Here is a 12,454-nt window from a genome sequence, read left to right as displayed (position 1 = left end):
CAGCCCCCAGCTCTGGACACAGGTTAACGTGCTGAAAACTCCATCAGCTCTGAGAAATTCCTCTGTTTTCCTTCAGAAGGTCTAGTATTTTCAAAGAATTCACATTTTTCTCCCTTTTCCTTGGGCTTAGGGGAAGAGGTTTGCTTGTTCTTTTTCTGGGCTTGCTTCTCTGCCTGAGCTTCTCACTCACAAATTCCAGGAGCTGGATTAAATTTGTCTGGGATCCCAGAGCAGTAAAAAGATATGGTGCTCTCCCCAGTATGGTAAATTTAATTCAAAATTAAAACTATGAAGAACTGTAAAATCATCCAGGGAAGTTCAATAACATTCCGATTATTTGTATGTTGAAGATTTAAACAAATTTTAGGTTTTTAGAAGGCTTTGCCACTAATACACATGCCTACATATATGTAAGGCAGAGGGCACAACAAATTAGTGAATGGGAGGGAAGCAGCTCTGTTTATAACAACTCATCTTTATTGAGCCTGTAAATACTTACTGAGTGACGGAGAGTCAGGGCCTGTTCTAGGCCCTGGGGATGGTAAAGTCAACCAAACAGACAAAGTCCCTTTTCTTACAGAGCTTCCATTCTAGTGTGGGAAGATAGACAGTTAACAAACAATCAAGCAAATATTGAGCATGCCAGGTGGTGCTAGAAAATAAAGTCAGCATGCGGTATCAGGGCAACGGAGTCACTGCTGGGGTTGTCGTTTCATGTGCAGGGGGAAGGAAAGGCCTCAATAGAAGGAGACGTTTCAATAGAGACCTGAAGATAGAGAGGACACCGCCCAGCAGAGATGTGGAGAAGAGCATTCCAGGTGGAGGGAACAGCAATGGCAAAGGCACTGAGGACGGCTTGCTCGGTGTGTGTGAACAAGAAAGCTGGAAGAGCTAAGCCCATTGAGGGAGCAGGAGGTGGAACAGATGAGCCCAGGGAGGCCCTGGGGACCCTGTCGGGCCTTGCAGCTGGCAATGTGCTCCAAAGACAGAAAGCATATCGGCTACTGAGGAACAAGAACCGTGTTCTTCTTGGGGGTCTGGCTGAAATGCCATCTGGTTTGTGAAGGGGAAGGGTGGTTGACAGGGCAGATAAGTATATCCACACAGGGCGGAAGCCAGGTGGCAAAAAGGATGAAGGCTTTTGTCTTGGCGATGCCAAGGGGAGAGCAGGGACCGGTACAGCAGTTAGACACCATGCCCTGTGTGTGTGTGTGTGTGTGTGTGTGTGTGTGTGTGTGTGCGCGCGCGTGCTGGCAGGGTGGGGGGTGGTTCATGGGGATGGGGATGCTGTGCGGGGCATCTACTTTTATTTCTGATTTTGAGCATTTGTACAACCTTAAACTTTTATTACTTTCCTTCCTTTCCATTATAAAAAAGAAGATAGGTGTGGTCATCTGATCTGGGGCCCTGGCTTGAGCAGATGACGTTTCTACTTGGCTTACATCACACCGTTCTTCAGGACCAGTGTCTGAAAAGAGGCCTGTGATTCTTCCTACCCACTAGATACAAGCTAGCCCAGGGGTGCAGTTACAGCTCAGCAGCCTACGAAAACAGGGAAAGCACGACAATAAGCTGATTACATTTTCTGTCTCAATTTATTATGGTACCTTGTTTGTCACCAAAAAATACTTGTCAAATTAAATGAGATAAAGAATACCTATTGTCTCCAGGGCTTCATTTATTCTTTTGTCAGATCTTTCCTCTGCATGCACCGCATGTCAGACACTGTCATAGGCACCAGCAATTCTGAGGAGAAGGGACAACATCCTGCCCTCAGGAGCTTCCATTCAAAGTATCTCTACCGAGCTCCCTACCAAAGTGCTCATGGCAGTGGCTGCTTCTTGCTAGTTGCCGATGCCCTCCAAAGATGGCACAATTAGGAATCTCTTGATGCCTCTTTTCAAATATAAAATTCTTCCAAAAGTGCTTTTCTCATCATTTTTTTTTTTTTTTTTGGTGACCCTGTTATTCCAGAGCCCTAAGCATGGATTTTGTATGCTTTTGGGTAATGCTGCATGAAGAGTGGGCATTGGCCTGAAGCCATTGTTTACCCAACAGAGCCAAAGAGCCATCATTTACCTGTCATGTGCTCAGGCTTTTCCTTCCTTCCTTCCCTTTCCTTCTTTCCTTTTCTTCCTTCCCTCTCTCCCTCCCTCCCTTTCCCTCTCTTTCTTTCTTTCATTCTTCCTTTCCTTCTTTCTTTCTTTTTCTTTTACACGGTCTCATTCTGTCACCCAGGTTGGAGTACAATAGTGCGATCTTGGCTCAATGCAGACTTTGCCTCCCAGGTTCAAGCGATTCTCCTGCCTCAGCCTCCCAAGTAGCTGGGATTACAGGCACATGCCACCACACCCCCCTAAGTTTTGCATTTTTAGTAGAGATGGGGTTTTGCCATGTTGGCCAGGCTGGTCTCCATCTCTTGACCTTGTGATCTGCCCATCTTCGCCTCCCAAAGTACTGGGATTACAGGCGTGAGCCACAGCACCTGGCCCTGAATTATACTTTTTAACACATTCTCAAATTTAAGACTCGGGCTCAAACTCACCATCTAATAAGGATATTGCTGAATCGAGTAGCATGTTGACACATTAAGATACCTTACTTTTTATAATATTGTGATTTATACATGAGAGAAAGGGGCACGAACCTTGGCAGGCTCCAGGGCTCCTGGAGGGTCTGTCCCTCTGCCCCAAAGGCCTCCAGGAGCGCTGCCGTCCAGTCTCCTGCTGCTCGGATGTGCACGCTGAAGAAGTCTTCCTGGGGGGCAGAGGTAAGGGTGAAGGGGTGCCACTCCAGCGAGGATATGGCCGGGCACTGCATCAAGATGTACTGTCCTGGTGCCATTTTAAAGCCACGCTTTTTCATATGAAGTTCCAGGACTCCAGAGGGGTGGCTTATCACCTACGTGAGAGCAAGAGAATTGTTTGCCTTTGTCCTCAAAATAAGAAAGAAACACCTTCCAATCCATTAAAGGTGTTCAAAATTTTAGATCGGCTTGTTTGAAGTGTAATTGACATATCCCATCTGCTATTGTCACCCAACCATATTTGCCACCACGTTCACATCTGTGTTTGCAACTCCAGCAAGAATGACTTTCATCTCTTTCAGAGGGCAGCGTGTGAAATTGGTACACCCAGGTGCAAGTGGGCCCAGCCTGTGAGTCCATGCCTCAAAGGGTCGGGCTTTCCTCAGCACAGCAAACCAGACCCAAGGGAGTAGAAGTTTACATAGTATTATGCTTAGGGTTGTTAAAATAGTCACCACATTATCTCTGTGTTTTTAACATCTAGGAACATTGTGTTACCTTTTTCAGTGATCTGCATATTTTCTCAGTGTCTTGTGAATGAATCCTCTTATTTTTTTCAGGCTAAGTTTAAAACAATTTTCAAGCTCACTTCAAAATCTTTTCTTGTTTTCTTTTTAGTTGAGTGTCATCCCGTGTTCTGTCTTCACTCTGGGTTTTAGATACAGGGAAGCATTGTGGAAGGGTTCTAGCAGTGTTTATAGAAGCTTTATGACTTGCTATTTATCAGAGGGAAAGAGCTCATTTCCCTTCTTAGATTTCCATCTTGTTTCCTGAAAAAGCTCTCCAGGTCCTCCTGTCTTCTGTGACAAGAGGTATAAGGGAACAAAATCTACCGTCTAGATACTGTGACAGTATTTTTCCATTCAAAAGAGAATTTCACGGCATTTTAATCATTGGTTCTAAGCTTCCCCTCTCCCTACTAGTATCTGTTCTGACGCTGCTGTTAAATGGTCTCCCTAGTAACAGCTCGAGTAGCTTTCCAGAAGTTTTACAGTCTGGCTTTTGATACAGCCTGACATCCTTCGGTGCTTAACTTAAAAACAGCAACATAGAAACAGCTTAAAGCAGACATAGGAAGCAATTTCTATACATCTGCTTTCATGAAGGCGATTACAGAGCTACGGAATTCTGTTAAAATGGTATTAGCAAAGTGGGATAGGCTTGACGAATGGAGAATTTCTTCTTGGGCATTTCAAAAACGGGAGGAGAGTATTTGGCCTGTTTTCACTCTCCTAGACATGCATTTTTTTGTTCTTGGTCTACCTCTTCCTATCTTCCTCTAGCAAGAGGTAAACATCGTGAGGATGTAGAGCCGTGAGGATGGCGAGCAAGACTGAACGATGCTACCAGGAGCACGCTGCTCATGAAGGTAGAACTCCAGCCACATCCTTCCCCTCCATTTTTCTTCCCCACAGTGGTCCCTCTTGCTCTGAACCTTATGGCGACCGTTTCCCTTTCCTCTGCTTGGTAGTCCTTAGTGAGGGTGTATAGATTTGAACACCTTACTTGTTTGCAAAACTCATGTCTTTACGTGGCGAAGGGAGTGATTGTTCTTCAAGTCACTATGACCCAGGGAAAGCACACTCACTCTCCCTGCACTTTCCCCTAAAGAGAAGCCAGAATAAAGAGAGGCGGGTAATTTCAGTGCTGTACAATAAACCTTTATCAGAATTCTGTGTACCGTCTGGAGCCCTGATCCCTGTCTTCAGCAAAATTAGTCATACTAAAAGATGCTCAGGATACAAGCAGTTATTAGAACAGAAGATGAGCCTCTAAATTACAGACAGTTCTGCAATAAAAATGGCAAATTAAAAACTTGGGCTAATAAAAAATTTTCATCTACACTCAGGCTTTTATTCAGACATAAAGCTACATGCATACCTTGGTAATGACAACTTCTTGTTGAAATCGCCAGAACCTAATTATTCTTTCGCATGCATACAAGACCACAGGGCCTAAAACCCATTTCCAAGCCTGCAAAGAGTAGCAGAGACAGAGAAAAAGGAAATGAAAATAGAATCCAAATATTTTCCATTTGAACCAAATCAATATATAACGTGATAGGGTTTAGACATTTTTCCTTTAACTTTGGGCCAGTTATCAGCAACAAGGATGTCTCTTTGTATTATATACCATAACATTCAATTATTCCTTGAAGTCTACAAGCTTATTTAAGAGATTAAACTCTTCTATATTGGTTTTTATGCTTACTTGATCAATGATGCCTTTATGTAATTAGAAATAATTGAATTTGCAAAGAAATAAAAAAGCAGATTGATGTTTATGTTACATACGACAGGGTCACAAATGTTCCCAAACCCAGCCGAAGTCAAAACTTTACTTTACATTACTCAGCCAACACAGGACATAAAGGATTACATTTTCAAATCTCAAATAGTAATTTCTGGGGTCAAGAATGCATTGCAACTAAAGAGTCTGCCTGAATAAACACAGAAATACACACACACACATACACACACACACACACACACACACACACACACACACAGAGTTATCTGGAGTAAAATATAAAATTAGCTTCTTGACATCTTAAATTTAAGTTTATCTAATCACAACAAAAGGCTGAATAATTGTCTAGAGAATTGTGATGGTGAAAATGTTCATTTTAAATAAATCAGACACTATGTTAAGCTATGAGGAGTATAATGTGCATCACTGATGATCAATTTACCAGCAGGCTATTGCATCAGGCACTCTATACAACATAAGGCGTCTTCCTCAGTGAAAGGGAAGGAATGAGAACTTACAATTTTTGAAGCGTTCTATTTGTACTGAACAATCCCATGAGGCATATGTATTATCTTGATTTTACAGAAGAAGGAGCCAAGACTCAGTTAGATCAACCAAATTGTCCAAGGTCATAAAGGGACGAAGGTATCTGGTAGAGATGTGAGCTCAGATGTGCCTGACCACCCAGCCTGAGTTCTTCCCAGGACCCCAGGCTACCTCCTGTGTGTGCTGCCATTTAATTACCATCCTTTCTGTCCTGCGCTAAAATAGGTACTGAGGCTTGTGTTTCCAAAACATTAGAAACTCATGAACTCATTGAATTTTAGGATATTAAGTGCTCTTGGAAATCTATTGTGATTCTTTTCTTTCTTTTAAAAATCTTTATTGTTTTAAATAGACAAATAATTGCATATATTCACGAGGTGCATAGTGATTTTTTGATACATGTGTCATGATAAAGTCAGGGTAAATTAGTCTATCCTTCTTCTCAAACACTGATCATTTGTTTGTTTTGGGAACATTCAATATCCTCTAATTCTTTTAGAATTAAAAGAAGGAAAATCCTGACGTTCTGGGAATGAGTGTGAGTTGCCTGGAGAGTCTGAGGCAGACCAGAGAGAGCCAGGGCGAGAACTCAAGCCTTTTTGTGTGTCCCAACATTTCCCCCTAGGCTTTCTGAATTCATAACTTTACTCCTTGAATACTATCTAGGGGGCAGGATGGGTGTCTTGGTCTTTGGAGCTCAGACATTCACATTCACCACCCTTCACCTGCTGACTCATTACTCAGTGCTCCCTGACCAGTAGTCTGGCTCCATTTCTTCTGTTGATAGGTCACAAGACTTGTAGCATTATTTTTACTTCCTTTGAGTTGCTTTTCTTGTTTTGTCAATTTCTTTTTGTTGATTTCTGGGTCTCTTTGCATGATACCTCTTCTTGCCTACATCAAACCTCTCTGTTTTCTTCCTGGGGGGCTCATGACCTCATAAAAGCTGGATCTATGCAGGCAACGCAAGGCAATCTGACCACTTATTTTTTTCTGCTTCAGTGGGGCCCAGCAATGTGTTTAGAACAGCAAAGAGAATAAAGCTTTTGTCCCCTTATGCATTGGATGAGGTAGTAAGGATGATCAGAGTAAGGGAAAACTAGGAAGCGTCCCTGGAAGGATGGGGTTGAGCTGAGCAAAAGAATCCTTAGGTCTCTCATACTTGAATGAAACAGAAACCTTTTTGAGAATTGCTTTGGGTGTTTACAGAAAGGAGAGCAAGAAGGCAGTTCTTTCTATACGGCTAAAAGAGATATTTGCAAAGACACTCACATAGTCTTCGTATATTTTTACAACTAATCTTCTCCGCCCATTTTAGACAGTTTGGGGCATCACACATTTCATTCTGGTGACGTCAAATCAGACATAGTCTCTGATTTTTTCCACATTGATGAAATGTAATGGATTATTTTTCTTTGCATGGCTCAGGAAGGAGAATGTAAGCTGTTCATCCCCAACTCCATCTCAACCTGAGTATATCTCTTGCTCCAGGAGGAGGCAGCCAGTGTGGTCACCTGTGATTTGCCCAGAGCCCCTGGAAGTCAGGGCCTGATGGAGAGATGGCCAGGGATGAATATTAGGAAATGTCCTCGCAGTGATACCCAGGACAGGCAAGAGCGGGTCAAGACAAGGAGGCTTGCCTCAGAGCAAGAGGGATGTGTGTCAAGGTAGATGCTGGGCTGGATGTCTGAAGACCTGGATTCTGGCCTGGGGCCACCACCCCTCACTCTGTGCCATGAGGCACATCCTGGGATTTGTTATAGTCATAATTTCCTGTTTTGTAAAATGGGAACTCGCTGGAAAAAAATTATTATTTAGGCTTCCTTCAAGCTCTTTAACACTTTGGGCCTTATTCACAGACGTAAATAGAACACTGGGGCTATGTACTTGTAGCTAGCAGCAGAGTGCTGACGAGATGGGGTTATGGAAGCCAGAGATTCAGAGCAAATGCTGTGGGCTGTGGAGGAGGAAGTCCACCGCCATAGCGTTAGGGGCTCTGGTTCTTTGATGTGGCTTGACTGGGAGCGCATTTTGTGACCATAGGTAAGACACTGAAACTGCTTGGTCCTCAGTTTCCCCAGCTATTAAACAACACATCTAAGTTTCCTTAATGCTAAAATACTCCGTGGCTTCTTGGCTTTATTTTCTTCTCCAAAAAATACTCAAAAGTCACACTACAGTGAGTATTTTATGATAGAAATAAAACGATGTTGATTCAAAAACAGCAATAATATAACTTATTTCCTCCACTTTCACTCCTGGTTTTTCATTCCTACCAGAAAATAAGAACATGCTGGCTTTGATTTTATTTTGTGTGTGTGTTTATGAATAGCCTCTTTTTCTAGACAATCAGATCTCCCGGGGCAGGCCCCACATCTCTGAATCCTGTTTTCCTGCATTGCCAAGCAGTGCACTAAGGCACTCTGAAAGTTTGCTGAATGGACTCTACCTCGGTCAGGGCTTTCTCCTTTACCACTCACAGCCTTCCCTAGTAATTACAAAGTGTCAGCCTTACGGTTATGATGAGTTGATGCTGTAGTTAAATGACATAAGTGCTTCTTTGGCCTGGGATGACCAGACATCTTTTGAGACTGGATTGCAGGAGCAGCAAACCAGGAATCTGGATCCTGTATGTGTTAGTGCAATTGGGCTGGCAAGGGAGAGTGAGATCAGAGTAGAGGAGCGGGGGCTGCCAGGTATAGGTGGTTTCTATAATCAGTTCCGATTATACAAGGTGAGGTACAAAGTGTTCTCTGTCTTCACATTGGGAACAGCGCACCACTGAAGGAGAAATGATACACATTCTATTGATCAGAGCACTGTGAAAATGCCCTGAGTTAAAAGAGGGAAAGAAGGAGAGATGGAGCCTTGCAAAGACCGAGTAGGTGTGGTGCAGTGAAGCGCAGGAACCCTTCCTTGTCCTTGGGATGCCTTTCGGATTCAGTGTCTGTGTGACATCAGAGAGAAGACCGCACAGTTCAGCCAAGCGGTAATTGCATAGCCCACACACGCTTCGAATCAGGATCCATTACAAATAACGGGAGAGAGTGACACCCTGAGTTTGGGTGTGCAGGGAAGTGGAGCAGGGGAGAGTTAGAGAGAGATGCGTAAGGCCCCCTTTTAATGATAATTAATGTCAGTGAACGCTGCTGGGCGCAGGCCCTGGTCTGTATTCATGAGGTGTAGGGGAGTATTGACTTGTTTTATGGAGAAGCTGTAGCTGAAAATTTTAGAGAGGTATTCATGTTCCTCATTAATATGCGGGTTGGATAGTGGCTACTGAGAGTTGAGTTTAAGACAGAGACAATCTATACTGGTCATTAAAAGAACCACAGTCTAATAGGCACATCTATTCTGGTTCTCTAGGTTTTAAACATTCCTCCTAGTACTTTCTCCCTCAAAATCCAGTGCTTAATTTAATATATTTGAGGGTTTTTTAAAAAAACAACACAGTCACTTATATTCTTCACATGTTGATGACTTAATTTCCTAAATTTTCATCATTTACATACTATTATACCCTGATATTCTGTGCTTTAAGTTATAAATTTTTGAGCACTTATTTTCTCCTACTTTTTATCTGCCAGCTGCATTTGTTTTCTTTCAAGCATCACTTGGTTGTCCCAAAGGTTTGCACTGTTCTGAGATGCCAGAGGAGACCAGCAGGATTATTATTTCTCTTTACCTATGCTACAAACTGTCATGGTACCACCTACCCAGGAAATCTGGCTTTTGAGATCTGTGGACATTATCATCTACACAAATTATTTAAGTAGCTTCTTGGCTAACATCATTCATTATTTCAGTTACAGGAGCTTAATTAGAACAAGAAATAAATGTACTTGACACCCTAAGTTTTTGATCCTCAAAGCTGTAGAAAGAAAGAAGGCAAGCTTATAAAGAAGGCTGAGCCTCATTTGGCCGTTCCTTGACCTAGATTTGAGCAGGGGTGCTGTTAATTCTCAGATTGGGGTGGCAGTTATGCAGAGGACAGGCATAGGATGGCAGGGAGAGCAGAAAAGGGTGGTGGGGCCCAGGGCTGACCCCTCCAGGGACATTATTGTGCTGTTATGAATTCCCACAATATCAGACACTTGTATTTAAAGGTAAGAAAAAGAATACATTTCAAAGCTGAACTTAGTGATTTTGGCAGTAAACCTCTTTAAAAATTATCCGTAACTTGATTTCTCCATTAGCACACTTAATAAAGAGTTGGCTTTGTCTAGTGGTGAAATGTGCTTTCTTTTTTCTAGCCTATAAAAGCTCTATATTTTAACTGTAGAGAGACAGTTATTTTTAAAAGCTCCTGGGTTCATTCTTACCGAGGGTTCCTTGCCAGAAAATTGAGGCACTGGGCATTGGGCCGCTGTCTGCCATTCTGTGTAGTGGTCTCTACAGAAGGTGACGTTGTGCAGAGCGAGACTGTCTTGGGTTTGGCCGCGAATGATCCGACTTGTTATTTAAGAAAAGCAAAACAAAACAAAACACCAAAAACGTCAAGTGGTTTTGAGCCGTCTGGTTATCTCACAGATCGACATTCTACAGTGAGCTCTGGAAGAACACTCCCGCTTCTTCAAACCTGGGCTGCCGTTCATTTCCCCCAGCTTTAAAAATAAGCATTTAAGAAGCTTCGAGTAACTTTGAAGATCCCAGAAAAGAAGTGCCCCTCTGTGGTATCCTGTGTTAAATTGAAAGTGTCTACATGGGAGAATTGATAATGAAGGGAAATTGTTTGAACACATCCTTTTGTAGACTGTTGAATTTAATTAGGTTTCATCTTGTCCTGATTGCTGATTTGGGCTAATTGGCTAACTTCGTACTATTTGGTTCTTTTGCAGATTTATTTAACTTCTACCCTTCTTAGTTTGTTTCTGAGTGCTTAGACGTCTTCAAGTGAAGAAGTCAAAAGAAGTGCCCTGAATACTGGTATTATTTTCCCCCTAGTGACCACCAGCAAGCCAGTGTTTAACTTGGTCAAAATAGGTCACGATGGAGTGTGTCTTCAAGATGGTATTGATACATTTAGGAATGGAACGAGAAGGCAGTCTTAATAAACAGAGCACTTGGCAAAGAGTCCTGTAGTCCTGCTATAGATTTGCCATGAGTGCACTCCTGAGTGACTTTTGCTTTGGCACAAGCTCCTAGGGTTCCTCCTTGGTGCACAGGCAGCAAAGCCCAAAATGTCAAGGTCGGGGAATCTGGGAATTGTTCAATTCCTGGGTGTTTGTGAATAAAATGCATCGATCTATTTTGAGAAACATGGTACGCTAGACTGAGGAAGCTTAGCATCACACAGACTGACGTCCTCAGCAGCCTGTGGAGTGGAGTGGCCCCTGTTACATCACAGGGCATGGGAGGAGGGAGCAGTAACATGCCCTTGGAAACAGCCTGGTGTCAGCTAGAACTGCCATCTTGGCTTTTTTCCCAGTCTGTTTTATGGAAGCCATCCAAACTTGATAATATCCCTCTGAGTTAGATGAGAAAAGCTATCTGTAAATCTCCGATGAACAAATGATGCCCAGACGTAGACAGGGTGAATAGCAAGTGAGAGTCAGAGGAAAGATTCCAGACACTTTAACACTTTCATTCTCAGGCTGTAGGCAACATGCCCCATAGTGTCTGAAAGAAGTCTCACTCATCTCATTCCACAAAAGCTGTATCTTTTAAAAATTTTAAACTTTTTAAATGTCTTCATCCATGCCATCCCATAATAGGAAGATTAGTGGGCCTTAACACATTCCAGTAATCCTACTTTCACTTGGCACTTCGTGTAGAATTTGCAAATTGCTTTCGCTGTAAACAGTAGCTGTAGAATACTTCACACTGAGAAGATTAAATGAGGCCCTTATCCTAAAATAAGCCTTTCAACTAGGTTAGAATGACTAAAAAATTTCATCTTATGAGATATTATTTGGATATCAAAAATATCCCCAAAGAAACACTGCCCATTGAAATTCTCTTGTGCTTCTACAACAGGGTGTGGATGCGGGGGACGTATGTTTGTGGGGGACGCACATAATGTCTGCGAAAAGGGCTTTTAGACTCGCCTGGATTATAAGTAGCCTCATAAACGTGCTGCAGGGGTTAACAACCCCGGCGTCGGGGGCAGCAGCAGCAGCAGAAAGGGAGGCCTGACAATCTCTGAGTTGGAACATACCGGGGCAATAACATCTACCTTGCCCACCCCATGAACGAAAAGGAATGGTGAGATTCCCACATTCAGAAGAGCCAATCTCAGAGACTTCTAGTTGAAAGAGAATGGAAAGCCTCTAGGCAGGCAGCAGAGTACAGGTGGCCATGGACTGACCCGGTCACTAAGGCTCAGCGGAGGCACAGCCTGTCTTTAAGGGTAAGACACATCCTCAGGGGCACTTCTTCCTTGGAGAATGTGTTTGTGTCAGCCAGCTGAGGGACAACAGGAGAGCTCTTAGGCACAGGCAGTGGCAGCAGCAGAACCGCGACCCCCTTCCAGAAGTGGGGGGGGCGGAGAAGAAAGGAGCATTAAGGGTGAGGAGGGAGACTGGAGGGGTGAGGAGGGAGACTGACTTGCAGAGGGGCAAATCCCACAGTGTTGCCCTTGGTCCCCACATGGCACCCAGAGTCACCAAGGCACGTGTGACTTCCTAGGTCACGCCACTCTGTAGCTGTGCACTTGCTCTTCCAGGTCCTGGCAGAGACGGAGGTCACCTCCGGGACGGGACCGTCCCCGCTCAGCAGTGGCAACGGTGGGAGAATGAGGGTCAGGAGAGGATATTTTGCTCGGTAGGAACAGAGGAGTTGCTGCTGGCAAGCCAGAAAGGGCATTAGCAACATTGCTGGCCACGTTCTTGCTGGCATTGATGAAGGTTTAAT

At 43.5% G+C, this 12,454-nt stretch overlaps 1 protein-coding gene across 1 annotated transcript in view; it reads right to left on the bottom strand.

Moving 5' to 3' along the window:
* Positions 1-12,454, bottom strand: part of NOX3 (NADPH oxidase 3) — a 58,906-nt gene that overhangs the window by 30,397 nt on the left and 16,055 nt on the right. Inside the window, exons 7-9 of the mRNA XM_003933756.3 lie at positions 9,925-10,054; positions 4,688-4,780; positions 2,648-2,901 (exon numbers count right to left, since the gene is read on the bottom strand). Coding sequence (XP_003933805.3) covers positions 2,648-2,901; positions 4,688-4,780; positions 9,925-10,054 — 477 coding nt within the window. The remainder of the gene's footprint in view (positions 1-2,647; positions 2,902-4,687; positions 4,781-9,924; positions 10,055-12,454) is intronic.

The sequence above is a fragment of the Saimiri boliviensis genome, chromosome 4 (assembly GCF_048565385.1).
Source record: "Saimiri boliviensis isolate mSaiBol1 chromosome 4, mSaiBol1.pri, whole genome shotgun sequence".
Lineage (NCBI taxonomy): Eukaryota > Metazoa > Chordata > Mammalia > Primates > Cebidae > Saimiri > Saimiri boliviensis.
This window is presented reverse-complemented; position numbering and strand designations above follow the sequence as displayed.